This window comes from Schistocerca americana, chromosome 1, assembly GCF_021461395.2.
Source record: "Schistocerca americana isolate TAMUIC-IGC-003095 chromosome 1, iqSchAmer2.1, whole genome shotgun sequence".
Lineage (NCBI taxonomy): Eukaryota > Metazoa > Arthropoda > Insecta > Orthoptera > Acrididae > Schistocerca > Schistocerca americana.
In genome coordinates this window covers 734,495,652-734,516,047 of record NC_060119.1, presented here as the reverse complement: position 1 = coordinate 734,516,047, position 20,396 = coordinate 734,495,652, and the positions used below count along the sequence as shown (strand labels likewise).

Sequence of the window (20,396 nt, the reverse complement as noted above, 5' to 3'; positions counted from 1 at the left end):
TAAATGAAAGACAGCAATATCCATAGGTTGAAGAAGATGTGTAGAATTTGGAAGCAGAACTACGAGTATTATCCCATGCTCATCATAAAACTTACTAGTGTGTAAGGTGAGATGTGACACATGGCCATCAATAAACACAATGACTAGCAGTGGTATTTTCTTTCCTAGAAGGTAAGGATGGAAAACATTCGTTACAAATTCAAAGAATAATGGACCTGTCATCCAACGTGTTTCAGATTTACCTATTCCCCAATGTTTTGGTACACTCTCTGCTAGTTCCTGTCATATTCGAATGTATTTAAACACTGTCAATGGAGGTGCTAAATCACCATTTGCATTTCCAGTCAACAAAATTGTTAGACTTTCTTTCTCATCACTATTCACATGCTGGTACACATTTTTTTTCTCCTTTCAGGGCCAATACTTTGTTTCCTTTGGGGTTCAGAAAGAAAGCAGTATCATCTAAAGTAAAAACTATTTGGGACTTTGAAGAATTGACTTAAAATTGTTCTCTGTTAAATACACTCCTGGAAATGGAAAAAAGAACACATTGACACCGGTGTGTCAGACCCACCATACTTGCCCCGGACACTGCGAGAGGGCTGTACAAGCAATGATCACACGCACGGCACAGCGGACACACCAGGAACCGCGGTGTTGGCCGTCGAATGGCGCTAGCTGCGCAGCATTTGTGCACCGCCGCCGTCAGTGTCAGCCAGTTTGCCGTGGCATACGGAGCTCCATCGCAGTCTTTAACACCGGTAGCATGCCGCGACAGCGTGGACGTGAACCGTATGTGCAGTTGACGGACTTTGAGCGAGGGCGTATAGTGGGCATGCGGGAGGCCGGGTGGACGTACCGCCGAATTGCTCAACACGTGGGGCGTGAGGTCTCCACAGTACATCGATGTTGTCGCCAGTGGTCGGCGGAAGGTGCACGTGCCCGTCGACCTGGGACCGGACCGCAGCGACGCACGGATGCACGCCAAGACCGTAGGATCCTAAGCAGTGCCGTAGGGGACTGCACCGCCACTTCCCAGCAAATTAGGGACACTGTTGCTCCTGGGGTATCGGCGAGGACCATTCGCAACCGTCTCCATGAAGCTGGGCTACGGTCCCGCACACCGTTAGGCCGTCTTCCGCTCACGCCCCAACATCGTGCAGCCCGTCTCCAGTGGTGTCGCGACAGGCGTGAATGGAGGGACGAATGGAGACGTGTCGTCTTCAGCAATGAGAGTCGCTTCTGCCTTGGTGCCAATGATGGTCGTATGCGTGTTTGGCGCCGTGCAGGTGAGCGCCACAATCAGGACTGCATACGACCGAGGCACACAGGGCCAACACCCGGCATCATGGTGTGGGAAGCGATCTCCTACACTGGCCGTACACCACTGGTGATCGTCGAGGGGACACTGAATAGTGCACGGTACATCCAAACCGTCATCGAACCCATCGTTCTACCATTCCTAGACCGGCAAGGGAACTTGCTGTTCCAACAGGACAATGCACGTCTGCATGTATCCCGTGCCACCCAACGTGCTCTAGAAGGTGTAAGTCAACTACCCTGGCCAGCAAGATCTCCGGATCTGTCCCCCATTGAGCATGTTTGGGACTGGATGAAGCGTCGTCGCACGCGGTCTGCACGTCCAGCACGAACGCTGGTCCAACTGAGGCGCCAGGTGGAAATGGCATGGCAAGCCGTTCCACAGGACTACATCCAGCATCTCTACGATCGTCTCCATGTGAGAATAGCAGCCTGCATTGCTGCGAAAGGTGGATATACACTGTACTAGTGCCGACATTGTGCATGCTCTGTTGCCTGTGTCTATGTGCCTGTGGTTGTGTCAGTGTGATCATGTGATGTATCTGACCCCAGGAATGTGTCAATAAAGTTTCCCCTTCCTGGGACAATGAATTCACGGTGTTCTTATTTCAATTTCCAGGAGTGTATTTATCTATCACATCAAACCAGTTTCTTATAGTTTCCTGCTTTGCTCCTGCCCTGTGTGATGTCAGATTTTGTGAAATTCTAATCCCAATATTGGGATGGCGCTTCAGAAAAGCATTGTACCAAGATTTCCCTGGGCGGTTACAAACAAAGGGATTTTTACGTATGAGGTATTCACTCAGGTGCTGCACACTGTCCAGTAGTTGCCAGATGTGTCAACTAGTAAAAAGTAAGGATATATTAGCACCAGTACTTGACACCTGATCCCTGACAATACCATAACCTAAATTCACAAATATTTCACAAATTTGCTTACTTTGCATAATACTGGAACCATCTAAAAAGCTATACACAAAAAATAATAATATCTTAGGATTGCTTTGCCACATCAAAAAACTTACCTCCTTATTGATTTCGAGAAGAAAATCACTGAACGCAGAGAAACACAAATGCACTGTTACAAACAGAAGCACTCACTTCAAGATGGCTGCTAGAAAAATATGATAGTTATCAAATTACACTGTAGATGGCACAACCATGCAACAACAGTCAAAACTCCATCTCTGAATAAAGTGATTTTCTTATTTTAAGAACTTGTATTTGAAAATGTCAACTGCTGGTGTTCTGTTAACTACCAGTGCCTTTACCTTCCTATTGTAATTAAAAACAAGAATGATGAAAATTCCTGACATAACCACAGGGTAATTTTCCTGCATAAGCCTTGCGTAACATAAGAGAGTATTGAAGGATTTCACCATATATTTAAATATTAAAGCCACCGAAGCTATTACGTACAATCAGTCATCTGCTAATCAGTTAGCTCCTTCCTTTTCCGAATCAGAGAAGTACATTTCTGTTCTGGAAGTATTACCTGCTACATTAATAACGAGCCTATCAACAACATAATCCACGAAGCCAATTAGGTGCAGCATTTTCTCTTTTTTTATGACGAGCTGTTCTATATCCCACCAGCACTCATCAGTTAGTGTGAAAAAGCTGTGCGTGTTAGTTCCAGTGCGGCTGGCAGCTTAACAGTTTTCTTACTTCTTGGGCCAAATCCCACAGCTTGGCTCCAGATCAGTTCTGTTGGGTTCATATTGTAATGGTACAGTAGCAAATGTAAAAATGCAGCATTTGTACCGGCTGATCAAGAAGTAAGTATAAATTTGAAAACTGAATAAATCACAGAATAATGTAGATTGAGAGGTACAAATTGACACACATGCTTGGAATGACATGTGGTTTTATTAGAACCAAAAATATACAAATGTTCAAAAAATGTCCGACAGATGGCGCTTCATCTGATCAGAATAGCATTAATTAGCATAATAAAGTAAGACAAAGCGAAGATGATGTTCTTTACAGGAAATACTCAGTATGTTCACCATCATTCCTCAACAATAGCCGTAGTCAAGGAATAATGTTATGAACAGCACTGTAAAGCATGTCCGGAGTTATAGTAAGACATTGGCTTCGGATATTGTCTATCAGCATCCCTAGAGATGTTGGTCGATCACGATACACTTGCGACTTCAGGTAAGCCCAAAGCCAATAATCGCACAGACTGAGGTCTGGGGACCAAGCATGATGAAAGTGGCGGCTGAGCACATGATCATCACCAAACGACGCGCGCAAGAGATCTTTCACCTATCTAGCAATATGGGGTATTTTTTTTGGTTCTAGTAAAACCCCATGTCATTCCAAGCGTGTGTGTCAATTTTTACCTCTCTATCTACATTATTCCATGGTTTAATAAGTTTTCAAATTTATACTGACTTTTTGATCACCCGGTATAATGTGCTCGATGCTGTGAAAATGATTGTTTTTCATGTTTCTATGACACTTATTTGCCTCTGTGGTATAAAACGATGGACATAGTTCAAATAAAGATGATTTGGTTTCTCATTTTCGCCTTAAAAATTAAATTGTTATGTTTTCTTAATTTAAGCAACCTTTTATTAATAGTCTTTCACAAAACATCGATATTTAAGAATTTGTATTTGAAATGGAAACAGGAATTTCGCATCCAGAATGTAATTAGAAACCAGAAGACGTGCATAATTCATAAAAATAGAGACTTCTATAATTATGAGATGTAGGTATCTCAAACTGACCGAGAAAAAAAATTGATACCAGGGAGATTTGGACCGATGCACGAAGAACGCCATTCCCGCTACCGACCGACTCTGGCAAAACTTCAAAGCTGATTGTCTCTGTAAATTAATGAAAAACATGAAGAACAGCCTATTTCTCGGCACTTTCTAACTATGTTCCACCCGCGTGTTTCACTACGAAATAGAAAGCTGCCTCAACCATTTTCGTGCTGCACATTATCAGTGTGACAATCAGAGCACAACACTGCAGGGGCTGTGACTGTACATGATTTTTGAAATAAAAACTACATAGCGAAAGCGTGATTAACAAAAGCATTGATGGCTGTAAATACATTTGAATATCTTAAAGTTTCATTGAACGTAACTTAGTAATAAGATATCTAATACATAAGTTGGACCTACTTCCAAGACCATAAAACCATCAATGTATGTGTGCTACGGCTTATGACCAATCATCACGTTTGTGGTTTACAACCATACAAGTTCTGAATGTGTCAACAATGTGGCTGTTAAAAACCAAGGATACATCCACCACTGGTGTAAAGATTTGGACAGTGAATTTCCAGTTACTCTATGGATTTGCCATATGATATTTGTAATGTTTTTAAGGTTGTCCCTAATAGCATCCCTGAAGATTTTTCACTTTCCTCTAAGAAAATGTGGTATCTAACAACTAATCAGCTGGCATCATATTTTGAGGAACGTGTGTAACCAAAAGGATATCATATTACATATTAAGTTTTGATGACACTACCAATGTTAAAGCTAAAAGAGAATTACAAACTATCACTATGTTTTTGTCATAGAATAAGTATTGCATAACAATGGTTTTCTTTTCATTTGTTGACATCTTTTCTTCTTTACTGAGGGTTTCCATAAAGTGACTACGAAGACCTGTTAGTTGTTTGATAGTGACATATTCATTAAACCTGAATTATTTGTGCTCAAAATTTTCCTGATTGTGTGGACTCCATCATTGTTAATGACATTAATAGTTTAAAGTTGAAGCTGTTGCTTTATATGCACCCATCTGTAAATTCCAAATAATTAAATGTGACTCAGTAGCTGATGTATTTATCTATCTTTTATAGTTCGCTACTTTTGATAGGCTTGCATTAATGGTGTGGATGAGAGTTGTGTACAATGCTGGGAAAGAAAGGATGTGATGGATTTCTTTGAAAATTACCCTAAAAGAAATAGATGAACATTGATTCTATCATTTAATTATAAAAAAACTTATTTATAAAGTCATTTACATATATGGACAAGTCATGTTTGCAAAACACATTGAAATAGTAGACTAAGCACCACTGACAATAAAGAGATACTGAGCCGTGATATTAAATGTGTCATGTCCTAGGTATGAAGGAACAAGTCAGTTACATACTTATGAGATTAATTCACACGTCATATTTCACAATGATTCAGTACAAATTTCCACTTCATAGCACTAAATTTTCAGTACTGAGCTACAGTTCGACGTAATTTGAAATTTTTACTGCAAATATCCCTTAAAATCTGTTTAGCTGCAGTATATTGTCGATGTGGTAAAAACTTTTTTCTGCCTCTACCTCCGTTTGCAGTTAGTTTGTTTGTTTCCATCTGCTCTTGAATTTGCTGTTGTTCTGATTTCCTTTTCTCTTCATTTTCCTGTTGCAAAATTTGCATTTTCAGTACAAAGTAATGTTAGTCAGATACAAATTTAAATGAGTAAGCATTATTTTACTTCTTACTTAAAACAATAAATTGCATGTGTTGAACAAAATTAACTGTGTTAGTAAAACTGACTGATGTCTGAGAATATCAGAGCAGAAAGACATTATTATGCAGTTGGCCTTTGGAATGGCATTTTCAATATTCCATGTCTATTTCCTAATACCTTAAATGATCAACAATTGCACCATGGCTGCTGAAGTTTATTGTTACTTGCCAGCAGTGTTCCAGCTTCTGATGGCTACAAATATCACTATTTTATAGACTGAAAGTGTAACAGAAATGGCAATGATAATATAAAGGAAAGTGTCAAAATTAATCTCAGAAACTCACCAGTCGAACTCTCTGAATTATGGTAAAAAACTCAGCAAACAAATGGAAACATTCTTCTGGCTTGAATTTCTTAGGATCTTCACAGAAATGTTTGGCTAAAGCATGAGTACAAGCCTTCACCTTATTCATAGCCTGCTGAATTTCATTACTGCATTTCAAAGCAGCCTTAAAGAAATCTGTGGAAAGAAGAGCAAAACAGATTTTAACAATAGCAAGCACAAATTCTAAAGTGAGAATAATTTGTAGATCTATTTTATATCATGATCGGAGACTATGGGATGAAGAAGTACTTGTTTATGCAACAAGGTTATTTAAATTAACAGTGCTGGAAGTTGTGTTCATTACCTTTGAACTGCACCCTGATTCCACTTGTATCTTCCTTCAGCTGTGATGCAACATGTTTGACATCACTAATAAGTTTCATCACTTCTTCCTGGAGCAGATCCACTGATATCCTGAAACATTGTAAACCATCTTTCATTCAGACATTCTGTTTGGAAGTAATTATTTTGTTATTTGTTTTATAAACACAACCTTTTTGTTAATATGTCATTATGTAGTAATGAGCACTCTTGATGCAAGTTCACCTATTCCACATTACAGTCATTATATATTCAGTATGCAGTGGTACCAGTTGCTGTCGCGGAGATAAGAGTGTTTGAAGTAGTCATCTTCAAATTATGGGGGTCACTAGAACATCTTGATATTTCATATCAATGTAATTTTAGAAATAAAAAAATAAAAAACATGAAAATTGTCCTTTGATTTTCTAGAGTTTCTACAAATATTCTTGAATGCTAAAGATGTTTTCAAATGGTGTGTATTATTCTCAAGTAGAAGCAAATGGAAACTGATAGCACATGGCCAGGCCCAAACATGCATTTTTCGTCAACAATTTGTCTACAACATGTACTTGTACATCCACTATGTCTATCCCATATAGGGGATACATTTTACTTGAAAGTTTCTTGCAAAGTGTCAGGGGATAAGTATGATATTGCAATGCCTGTGTTATTCCGAATTATGATGCTATATTCCTTCAGCCACATGTATATGTCAGAAGGAACTGACACAGCAGCAACTACAGCCATTATGAAATACAAGAAATGTATTTGCAGTTCTGAATATGGAAAACTATCAGCTGTGGAGTGGAATGACAACAATGAAAATTTGTGCTGCACATGAACTTGAATCCAGATCTCCTGCTTATCGCGAGTGGTCGCTTTGCTATTTGGCTATCTGACCCAAACTCCCATATGTTGTCAACAATGTGTTCTATATATCTAAAAACAAAGATGATGTGACTTACCAAATGAAAGTGCTGGCAGGTCGATAGACACACAAACAAACACAAACATACACACAAAATTCAAGCTTTCGCAACCAACGGTTGCTTCATCAGGAATGAAGGAAAGACGAAAGGATGTTGGTTTTAAGGGAGAGGGTAAGGAGTCATTCCAATCCCGGGAGTGGAAAGACTTACCTTAGGGGGAAAAAAGGACAGGTATACACTCGCACACTGTCCTTTTTTCCCCCTAAGGTAAGTCTTTCCGCTCCCAGGATTGGAATGACTCCTTACCCTCTCCCTTAAAACCCACATCCTTTCGTCTTTCCCTCTCCTTCCCTCTTTCCTGATGAAGCAACCGTTGGTTGCAAAAGCTTGAATTTTGTGTGTATGTTTGTGTGTCTATCGACCTGCCAGTGCTTTCGTTTGGTAAGTCACATCATCTTTGTTTTTAGATATATTTTTCCCATGTGGAATGTTTCCCTCTATTATATCCAACAATGTGTTCTTGTCCACCCAATATGTACAGGGTGATTATAATTAAAGTTAGACTTTCAGGGTGTTGTAGAAATAGCACCACTTGTCAGCATGACATCAAAATGCAACGGAATAGATTCAGAGAAGGGGCAAAACATAGGGCAGAAGAAAAAAGTGCTTTTTATGCTGATTTCTCCCGTCCGATGTGATATGATCTTACTGTGGTGGATGGGCTTACACCCATACACACTGAGTAGTACAGTTTGTTTAAAGACAAACATATACCTTAGGCATTGTTGTATGATTAATTTGTCATTTGTAGCCAACCACTATTAAATATATGATGCTTACAGCGCCACCTATTGCTACATTTTGCAACTATTTATTTTTCTTCTGCCTTACATTTTCCCCATTCTCCAATAACATTATGTTGCAATTTGACGTCATTCCAACCAGTGGTGTTTATTTCTATGGTGGTTTGAAAGTTTAACTTTAACTGTAATCACCCTGTATATTCCTGTACACAGGAGACATTTTACTTGAGATTCCCGTCCCGGGCTCAGCAGATAAATACTACAGCCGCCTACACTTAACAAACAGGCTTATGCACACGGCTCTCATACTTTGTGAAGGAAAGATACCTGCCCTTCAGGGTCTCTCAGCCATTTATGCCATATACCTTTACTTTACTTTTTAGTTTATAACAATATCCTTTGAAAAAGTGAAATGTTGTACAAATGAGATACTTAATTACAAATTTATTTCCAATTCAGAAAACAAATATAAAAATTGGACCAATAAAAGTGGGCCGTTTTCAACTCTTTGCTAATATTTATAAATATAAGAGTGGTTAGGGGGACGACAGGTGGCAGATATGTGACCTTTGAGAAACAAACAGATAAATTGCAAGAGCAAGGATGAAAATTCTGTCTGTCAAAATTTGTATTATTTAGGTGAAAAATTCAATGGATATTGTAGTAAAGGTATGGAGAAGATGAACAAGGTTTCAAGTATATTGAATATTACAAGACTCTAGTGTCAATATGATAAAAAAATAAACACACACAGAGCAGATATTAAGGCATAAGCACACTTAAATAACTTATGCTCTTATTTGTACTAGAATCAAACAGAATGAAATTCTTATAAGTAGATTCTCTACTAATAATTAGAGAGCCCCAAGCATTGCCAATTTTAACGTTATGACTTAATGGACTCTTACCTTGCCATTTCTTTCATGTTACTCATATCTTCTGTGAATTGTAATATTTCCTTATTGTTAGCTTCTGCAACTTCTACCACATAGTGCAAGAATGTCAGCCTTGGTTTGTTTGCTTTTATTTCTAGGAGCTTTGGTAGTGTGCTGAGTGTAAAGCCTGCTGCATTGCCCGCATAGCTTCCCTGGAACAAACACACAGTACCTTACATTTTTTTTCCTTTTTTAACTTATGAATTTACTTCTCACAAAAGCTTCATGTTAGGAATACTTACAGCATTTATGTAGTTTCCAAGTTGAAGCACTAGTGCTAGAAATTCTTTCAAACATTTATTAGCCTTCAGCTTATTGCATGCATCTGCAACGGCATTTAGTTGTTCTCTCAGTTCATATGTTCTTAAAGGAAACTCTTCTTTCTGCAAATTAATTGATGCACAGAAATGAGTCAGGATATATTATTATTATTATTTTGGCAATATGATGTTGATAATGGAGACATGACTTTCTACTTACAAGCAACATTGCCCTAATCCTGAGGACAAAGGAAGGTACTTCTGATAGCTGAAGATAAAATTTCTCTGCCTCTCCTAAACGATCCAGATCTCCAGAATAGCATCTGACTGAAGTAAGCTGTAACAGATAAGACAACTCTCTCAGTTAATGTATAATTTTTGAGCTCCGTGGAATAGTATGTATTGTGTTTTAATTGTGTTAATTACTATGATCTAAAATTAAAACTGTCATACATTAGGCCTACCTCTTTTTCTGTGGGAAGTAGTGGCAAGAGAGCTTTCAGTTTCTCAGGACCTATATCACCTCCTTTAAGGTTCTTTATAACTTCTATGACTGCTTTCCCTCCCAATTTGAACTGTTTTAGATAAATGTTTACTGCCAGATCTCTCTTGGTTTCCAGTAAAGTGATCTTGGGAGTTATTGGTGCTGGAAGTGTTACTGGAGAAGACTTTCGATGTTGCACAGTAGCAGTTTTCTGACAGAACAGTTCTTCCATTTGCTTGAAATCAACTCTAAGACTCTTTGCTTCGCTCTGCATTTCAGTCCATACTGATTCACCTGCAAAGAATTAGAATTCTGTTAGAACTGTTTGCCAGCAGTAAACAATCAAAAATCTGTGTTTACCTACAGAAGATGAATAAAATCACCACACATATTGCTGTCAGTGTGGTTATTACTACACATTTTATGGAACAAATCTGAAATTTGTTTATATCTTCTGTATTTATTACAACTGTAATGAACTTAATAGTACCATGAAGTGAGTAAATCATCATTTTTCTTACCTATCATAGAGACTGGAATCTTTGTCCAGCTTAGGGTTTTCATCTTCCGCTTGGGCAGTGGTAGTGTGTTAGACTTGTCCTTTACTGGTGTCCACAAACTTGCAGAATCTGGTAAATGTGCTGGAAGTGAATGTCTCCTATGTAACATCAGTGTTTCAAAGCTGTCACTATTGGGAATTGGAGGAGGTGGAGGTACATTATTTTTTTGTTGAGAACTGTAACCTCCAAGTGATGAAGGTGATAGCACCCCTGAAGCTGATGGAGTAGCTGATGACACCACTGTAATAAGTGGCAGTGGGAGACAAGGTGGAGGAGGAGGAAGAGGAGGTGGTGCTGGAAATGACAGTTTTGCTTCTGATGGTGACAATTGATGCTGTTTCTCATTATCACAAAGTTGCTTTACTTCTCTGGTATATTCCACCTCGGTCTGCGTAGACACTGTGCTTGTATTATGGATATAAAAAGAATGTGTTTTGTTAATACTGTCAGCTCTTCTTTCATGATATTTTTGAGTGCATGCTGGCTTTTTGTGGATAGAAAACCCAGGTTTTATAGCTTCAGATGAAAGAGAGTCAAGTGCTTCCCACACACTGTCCCTGAAATCATATAAAATTTGCCTTTATTTTACTTGAAAGGTCTAGTAGTATAATATATGCACACATCAGTGGGTTACAGACATTGCATGCATAGTTATACTTATCATAAGGTAAACATTATGCCAAGTATTTCCATTTTAATTTAAGCTCTGATAACTTACACATTTGGATTTGTTGGATCTAGCTGTGCAAGCTTTTGTAGCATGGAGTGGAACCTGATAGCGTGTGGTGTATCAGCTATCTGTTAACAGACACAAAAAAATTAATTAATTACTGTTCTCTTTGTGGCACAATACACATGGGTACTTTTACTAATGCAAGTTATACACACTAACCACAAGTATTTCTGTTTATCAGTAGCAATAAGGACAATAATGTGTACCTTTTTGAATATTGTTTCAAACAACTGATGATGAGTTAGTTGTTTTGTTGATTCTAATTCCATCTCATCTCTGTGTTGGTAATCAATGAATGCTGAAACTTGCATCTGTAGCTCCTTATCATCAGTTGCACTTAGTGAACTCAGGTTTGGTCCAAGCCCACGACCTAGGAATATGCAACATATTGTATGTTTTCAGATGTAACATTTTTCTGTTTTGAGATAACAAACAGGATAATAATACTATGAATTTTTATTGGTAATTCTTTACAGATTTTTTAAGCCACACATTCACTGTACAGCAAAGGCAGCTAGAAATACGAATAAATAATTACTCACCAAGCAATTCATTCCTGATCTGCACACGCTTGTGGACATTGTGGCAGCCCAGTGTTAGGCAGTTGATGAAAGAAAGCAGCCTTGTCTGATATTCAACATTTTTTGTGTTACGAAGTTCACTCACTATTATGTCAAACCCATGCTTCTGATCACAAGTAACCTGTGCACAGAAGGAAAATATTTGCATTGATCATGAATCATCACTTGTCATATGCAGTTAGAAAATATCGTGCCTTGATAATTTGTTCTTTTAGCAGGGAACTCATAAAATAATGGAATTGCAGTTAGTTTAAACCTATGTACTTCTTAGCGACATCATGTTGACCAACTGACTGACTTAAGGCAGGTTTGCTTTCTAACCTCATGATTACTGAGTGTCTAAATGGAAGAACAAAATATTTACCTTGAAGTGCCGTAGAGCATGAAGAGCCATTTCATGTCCTTTCGAAGAATATGCGCACACAGCACAGAGAAGTTCAATAACTTGCATTTTAACTGTGATGTTCTGAGATTCTAGTGCTGCAACAGAGGAAGGAAATCATATTGAAGTCATTTTTCAGATCAAATAGTACAATGGTTTGTGATAATCACTGGACAATTAGTTTAATTGCACTCAAGCAATTGCAATAAATGTGGTAAACTACATGGGTGTAGCAAGATATATTTTGCACAAAGGGGTTTGTTGTTAAGAGCTATTTTGACAGAAACTGAATCGGTTGTGATAATATAATTGTGTGAACTGAGCAGAACATTGATATCTGCTTTCTACAATATATCCACCTTTAGTATTACCACTCAGATACAAATACTGCATACATATGCTTGGCCAGCAGCTACTGCATCCAACCCAGTTCTGATAAAAAAATTTCAAACATAATAAGGCAAAAAATCAAACATTCTTCTGCCATAGACAGTGTTATGTATCACCTAATAAATGAATAAAGTGGAAGTGAATAAAGCAAATCCAAAAGTATGTGAATGATGGCAAAAAGTAGAACTGCAAGTTTTATAACTAAATTTAAAATACTACACCTGTCCCAGCATGGTTTCAGAGAAGGGAGGTCAATAATAATGGTTCCAACAGATTTCTTTAGTCGAACGTACTCTGAGTTTAGTAACAGCTAAAAGAAGACTTAGAGGATTTTCATGGACCTATATAAAGCATTTGACTGTTTGAATCACACCACAGTTGCCGCACACATCTGGCTGTTAAGTAGGAAACTTTGTCATTGATGACATGTTATAGTGTTGTGAGGCTACACTTATGTTGTTAAACATAGTTATGCTGTTACTTAGAAATGGGTGGCCACAAGTATTTGAACACCCAAAACGTATTCTGTCATGTTTTTGGTAGCTACATAATTGTTAATAAGGACAAGACATTAATAGAAGGTAACAAGTTTTGAAAACGTATCTTGCATATAGAAAATAGTGTCATATGGTTCAATGGGCTGATGAAAGTTTTTGTATCGGACACCAGGTCAGCGATTTGCGTATTCCGAACCTGCCGCTCTTATCTGTTATCCAAGAAGGGTAAGGTGACCTACAGTGTGATGTGGAATCCAAACCACATCTTTCCTGCGACTCACACAGATGAACAATGGGTGAAAACAAAGACTGAAAAACTGATAGTCTGACTGAGACTCGATCCTGCAACCTCTTGGTTTCCAGGCATACACTTTACTACTAAACCACCAGGCCCAACATATATCTAAATAGCTCTGATGAATGACACATGTATCCATATATTTTGACTGCATTGACTTAGAAGCTTAAATTATTTACACCTCAAGGTACTGTAGATTGTAGTATATGACATAAATTTCAACTTGAGACCCCTAACTGTTCTTTACAGATGCCTGTATCTTTTGATTGCATTGACTTAGAAGCCTAAGTTTTTTCCCCACCAAGGGACAGTGGACCTTGGTACCTGTCATAAATTTGGTACCTGTCATAAATTTCAACTTCATGTTGTTGCTGGAAAAAAGGAGTCTTAACTGATGGACACACAGATGTGCAACAAATTGCAAAAAAATATTTTTTTGTAATATAATTACAAATTAACAATTTTTATATTTTTTTCTTTACTTGTACTGTAGACCTTGTTTCTTGTTGAAATTTGTGACTCTAGGTCAACGGGAAGTACCCTGTACATATTGATGAATGAGTTTGCAAGTATTGAAATATGTAACATAAATGGCTGTATCTTGTGATTGCACTGAATTAGTGGCTTAAACTTCCCAGCTGCCAACTGATCATGCTCCTTAGTATGTGAAATAAATTTCAGCTTGATTCCTCTACCCGTTCCTGCAAAAAAGGGGTCTTAACAGACGGACAGCAATGTGATTATGTAAGGGTTCCATTTTTAATGAGCTTGGGTCTTCTTTAGAGAAGTGGTGGCCAACTTTCTGAGCAACAACAAGCCTGCAATTTATAAAACCATGTTAGTATAATACTGCAGATTTTCATGAAATTAGGATGCAACATGTGTGAAGCTTCATATTCTTCATTCATACATTGGAAAATCCAGGATCGAGGGACAGTCAAGGAAAAGAAGTTTTGCCCCATGTCAGAAAGAACAAATTGCAGTGAAACGAAATTAAATTGCCATTTATGTGTTGTGCTGTTGTAATAATTATCAGCATTTTTAAGTAAACATATGTGATTGTCTACTCTAATGACGCTGTAGTGATTCTATACAAGATTACAAAATAAATAATTTATTTTCAACCCAATTGAAAAATGCTCTCTTAACTGAGTTGTACAGAAAAATGAGAATGAAACCTGAAATCACTCTACAGTCATACAACATAAATGCAAGAGTTCTGAAGTACAGTGTAGCCAGTTAGAGATCTGAGTTACAAAATGTCAGCCACTGTATGACATTAGGTTCCTCCTTAGGCAAATACTATTACTCCTCTATACATATGATTTCTTAGACTGTGCGAAGCTTGCAAAGGAAGCAGTCCCAAATACTGGAAAAGCAGTTAAGTATCTAAAACAAAAGTACATCCTTCCCCTCGTGCACAATGAAGCAAAAGCTGTAGATGATGATGTTCTCTGGATATAGTTCTATGGACTTGTAGTCCAACGAATGGTCTACTCAGGTCCTATATGAGAAAATATACAAGCTAGTTACTTAAAAAGAATATTTGACATTCAGAAAAAAGTAGTTAGGTGTATAACAAAACTACCCAGATAGTCCCGTAGGCGAGCTTTTGTACACCATAACATCATAAGAGTTCACTCATTGTGTGTGTATCTCAGAAGATTATGGGAGGGAGAGCGACTGATAAACACCTCCTTTACATAAAATAATAAAATCTCAAACTTACATTGAGTGCTCCAGATGAAGGATACAAAAATATTTTTAACGAGTTACTGAACTCAACTGAGGAAAAAAAGGAATTAGTTCTTGTTTAAATCATTGAAATGTAAAAAGAAGTGTATATACAGTATGTATGAGTTATGAAAATTAAACAAAATATTGATGGCATAGGTAAACAACCTTCCATGTGACTGTAACCCTGTTTTCTTTATTGTACATACAATGTATTCAAGTGTGGCTTAATGTAATGTGGTAAATGCAGATGCTACGTCTGTCTTTGCTTGCCTACAAAACTGTATGATATGCCCAAAAACATCGCCTCAAAAATAGCAGCTTAGCAAGGATAAAGAGTAATCAAGCAAATGAAAGTTACAATATCACATCAATAACTCATTTCAAAAGGTACTTCGCTTGCAAGTACCCACCTACTCTTTGACTTCTTCTTTCTATGACTTTATAATTGCAAGATCTGCGCTCATGACTATTACATACATGCATCTACTTGTCTAACACGGTAGAGGGTAACAGAAATGCTGATATGGTCTAAGCTACTACGCAGTTTAGTAATCCAAGCACTCCCCTTCAGGACGAATCCACGAAATTACTTAAGAGCTTCCTGTATAGACTGTGACTATAAACATTGACTGACTGAAGTTTGCCTATCGGCAGCGGTAGAAGTAGCGTACAAGAAGTAATTTTTTCCGTGCTATAATTCGGGTGATGGTGTCACATGCTGTTCGTAGCTCCACAAAACTTCAACGAAGTTCCCTCTGCTTGCCTTAGTAGCGGTTTCACATCAGCGCAGTATAAAAGCATTATTATATCTTTTCGACCACGAAAATGTGCACCGTATCAACAATGCTCGAATAGCATCCCGTACTGCCTTGCCAGTGCGTCAAATGATGAACTTCTCTCCCACGTCACGAAGTATGCAACAGTTACAAAAGATACCAAAACCGTGAAGAGGTACATGTGAGAAGACTTAAACTACTACACTGCATGCTTTTGCAACTACCAGGACGTAGGATGCGAAGGTGCAGACGCACAAAAACTGGGACTTCACACAAAGAGAAATCTCTCAACTCACACAAATTACCATATGGAAACCTGCTCGGTACGTGCATTTAAGACGTCTCGTAATAGTGTGTAGCTGTTCGATAGCCCATTTTGTAGTAGGACTATAAAAGAAATCAGTGAACTGATCGATTTTATGTGTTTGTAATACGGAATATGAACCACAGTCAGGGTCTAGCTCATTCTCAGCTGTGTACAGTGCTTAGTAATTTGTAAGAATTTAATAAGTTCGCAGCCTAAATAATTTTTCCTGTACTAGTTTATATCTACTTATTGACCGTTTTTAAACCAGTTGCCCTATTATCTGTTTCATGAAAGATGCAGTGGCTGTACCATAAACGTGCGGTTCAGAGTGAGTTAACGGAGAAAACACGAATTTGTGACGAACTCGCAAATCAGTTCATTTGTAGGCATTGAGTGTTGATACTTACTCATTCTCTCTCTTCACTAAGTTATTCTCCTGTTGATCATTTTCGGTTACTAAGACGTTACCAACTCTGTCCCAGAGTAAAATAACTAGAGCCGGACGTGTTCTTAACACAGTACCATACATTGTAATGGTAAGTGAATTTCCAACCGTTTATTTACGCATATCTAATCAGAAACATCGCGTGCTCACCTGACCTTATGACACACTTGTTGCCATGTATCTCCAGCAAACTGCTAGATTTATGCCTTCTAAAACATGTGTAGTACGCGTTTTGTCACACAACCCACATGACTCTATCACGCCTCCTATGGTCTTCCGAAGAGTTCGTGTACTTTGTTAAGCAAACGATGGATCCTTTGAAAAGTTCTACAGTTCAAAACCTAGCCGCAAACCACGCGCAACGCAGTGCGAGGGGTTCCCTGAACGCACACACCCAAAAAGAGATCTTTTCTGGGAATTTCGTTACACATACACTTTACTAAGGACGCTACAGTTACGACAAACAACGATAGAATAGTGGGTGTTTACCTTGCGGGCTGCACCCATCCCTGGTCAACCTCCTGAGCCGTCCTACGCCGAGCTCCAAACGGCAGAGCATCGCGGGCTGCCGGTCCATCGTCTTCTGCTTGTTGCGGAGCTCCTGTCCTGCACGGGTGGCTGACAGAGACAGACTGGCGGCCGGAGCGGCGGCTGGCAGGGAGTCCTGCAACCCCCTCCCCCATCCCCGACTCATCGCGGCGTACCGTTATCTCACTCCGAGTAATTGGCAACCCCTACCCCTCTACATTCCATTCCACTTCACTTGCCGTGAAAGACGAGTAGTTGTTCACCTTTGACTTAACTATTATTACGCACTTTTACTGTGCAAATGATAGTACGCCAGTAGCGTTCTGATAAAAAAATTTCAAACATAATAAGGCAACTAAAAATCAAACATTCATCTGCCGTAGACAGTGTTATGTATCACCTAATAAATGAATAAAGTGGAAGTGAATAAAGCAAATCCACTATTTAAGAAACGGTACAGAAGTAAATTGGGAAACTGCAAGGCAGTGTTATTGATCTGCTTTTGCAAAAGTATGTGAATGATGGCAAAAAGTAGAACTGCGTTTTATAACTAAATTTAAAATACTACATCTGTCCCAGCATGGTTTCAGAGAAGGGAGGTCAATAATAATGGTTTCAACAGATTTCTTTAGTCGAACATACTCTTGAGTTTAGTAACAGCTAAAAGAAGACTCAGAGGATTTTCATGGACCTATATAAAGCATTTGACTGTTTGAATCACACCACAGTTGCCGCACACATCTGGCTGTTAAGTAGGAAACTTTGTCATTGATGACATGTTATAGTGTTGTGAGGCTACACTTATGTTGTTAAACATAGTTATGCTGTTACTTAGAAATGGGTGGCCACAAGTATTTGAACACCCAAAACGTATTCTGTCATGTTTTTAGTAGCTACATAATTGTTAATAAGGACAAGACATTAATAGAAGGTAACAAGTTTTGAAAACGTATCTTGCATATAGAAAATAATGTCATATGGTTCAATGGACTGATGAAAGTTTTTGTATCGGACACCAGGTCAGCGATTTGCGTATTCCCAACCTGCCGCTCTTATCTGTTATCCAAGAAGGGTAAGGTGACCTACAGTGTGATGTGGAATCCAAACCACATCTTTCCTGCGACTCACACAGATGAACAATGGGTGAAAACAAAGACTGAAAAACTGATAGTCTGACTGAGACTCGATCCTGCAACCTCTTGGTTTCCAGGCATACACTTTACTACTAAACCACCAGTCCCAACATATGTGTAAATAGCTCTGTTGAATGACACATGTAGCCATATATTTTGACTGCATTGACTTAGAAGCTTAAATTATTTACACCTCAAGCTACTGTAGATTGTAGTATTTGACATAAATTTCAACTTGAGACCCCTAACTGTTCTTTACAGATGCCTGTATCTTTTGATTGCATTGACTTACAAGCCTAAGTATTTTCCCCACCAAGAGACAGTGGACCTTGGTACCTGTCATAAATTTGGTACAGCAGAGGTCATCAGTCCCATAGAACTTAGAACTAATTAAGCCTAACTAACCTAAGGATATCACAAACATCCATGCCCGAGGCAGGATTCGAACCTGCGACCGTAGCGGTCGCAGACTGAAGCGCCTAGAACCGCTCGGCCACTCCGACCGGCCATGACTATCAGATACGTGCAAGTACATGTCTAACAAAGTAGAGTGTAACAGAAAAGCTGATGTGATCTAAGCTACTACGCAGTTTAAGAATCCAAGCAGTCGTTTTCGTGGCGAATCAACGAAATTACTTAAGAGCTTCTGGTATAGACTGTAACAGTAAACATTGACTGACTGAAGTTTGCCTATCGGCAGTGGTAGACGTAGCGTAGAAGAAGTAATTTTTTACGCGCTATAATTCGGGTGGTGGTATCACATGTTGTTCGTAGCTCTAGAAAATTTCAACGAAGATCCCTCTGCTTGCGCGTGAGTAGCGGTTTCACATCAGCGCAGTATAACCGTATCAACAATGCTTAAATAGCATCCCGTAGTGCTTTGGCAATACATCAAAGGATCTTTCCCACCTGACGAAGTATGCATGTTACAAAAGATAATAAACGTGATGACGTACATATGAGAAGATTCAAACTGCAACACTGCATGCTTTTGCAACCACCAGGGCATAGGATGCAAAGGCGCAACTCACAAAAACTGGGAATTCACACAAAGAGAATTCTGTCAAGTCACATAAACTAGCATCTGGAAACCTGCTCGGTGCGTGCATTTAAGACGTCTCGTAGAAGTGTGTAGCTGTTTGATAGCCCATTTTATAGTAGGGCTGTAAAAGAAATCTATGAACTGATCGACTTTTTGTGTTTGTAATACGGAATATGAACCACAGTCAGGGTCTTGCTCATTCCCAGCTGTGTACAGTGCTTAGCAATTTGTAAATAAGTTGGTAGCCTAAATAATTTTTACTGTACTATTTTATATCTATTTATCAACCATTTTTAAACCAGTTGCCCTATTATCTGTTTCATGAAAGATGCAGTGGCTGTATCATAAACGTGAGGTACTGAGTGAGTTCACGGAGAAAACATGAATTTCTGCCGAGCTCGCAAATCAATTTATTTGTGGATATGCAGAGCATCGCGGGCTGCCGGTCCATCGTCTTCTGCTTGTTGCGGAGCTCCTGTCCTGCACGGGCGGCTGACAAACACAGACTGGCGGCCGGAGCGGCGGCTGGCAGGGAGTCCTGTAACCCCCTCCCCCCTCCCCCCACCCCCCCGATTCATCGCAGCGTACCGCTATCTCACTCCGAGTAATTAGCAACCCCTATCCCTCTACATTCCATTTTACTTGCCGTGAAAGACGAGTAGTTGTTCACCTTTGACTTAACTATTATTACGCACTTTTACTGTGCAAATAATAGTACGCCAGTAGCGAAATTACGTAATTTTATATTCCCTGTATCCACTAACTGATTTCTCGCTTCTATTATTACTGTCCGAGGATATCTGCGCAGTTTATACTAGTGAGAAAAACGTCGCGATCTGCTCACATTTTGTTGACTAAGAGATATACTTTTATGAAATCAGTAATGGTAAATCCATCTACAGATGGCGGCGTGGACTCTTACGCGAATTTTACGTGGTTTTAACGAGAGAACCTTTTCTTTCTTTTCTTTTGTAACAGTACTGTGCCAAGTTCCTGGGTGTGTAACTTCATAGCAAATTAAACTGGTCAAACCACAACTTACATCTGAAAAAAAGACTTCAGTTTGCAGCTTTTCCTGTGTGCATAATTGCACCATCTACATATAAGATCGCCGTTACTTTAGATATT

At 38.8% G+C, this 20,396-nt stretch overlaps 1 protein-coding gene across 1 annotated transcript; it reads right to left on the bottom strand.

Annotated features, from left to right (window-relative positions):
* Positions 1-5,516: 5,516 nt before the first annotated feature.
* On the bottom strand, positions 5,517-11,706 carry LOC124593882 (inverted formin-2-like). The gene is made up of 11 exons (XM_047132232.1): positions 11,691-11,706; positions 11,359-11,522; positions 11,138-11,217; positions 10,381-10,976; positions 9,840-10,153; positions 9,596-9,712; positions 9,358-9,498; positions 9,089-9,267; positions 6,450-6,559; positions 6,105-6,280; positions 5,517-5,708 (listed from the first exon to the last, which is right to left on the bottom strand). The coding sequence occupies exons 1-11, from the start codon at positions 11,704-11,706 to the stop codon at positions 5,517-5,519; spliced, it is 2,085 nt and encodes a 694-aa protein (XP_046988188.1).
* Positions 11,707-20,396: the final 8,690 nt, after the last annotated feature.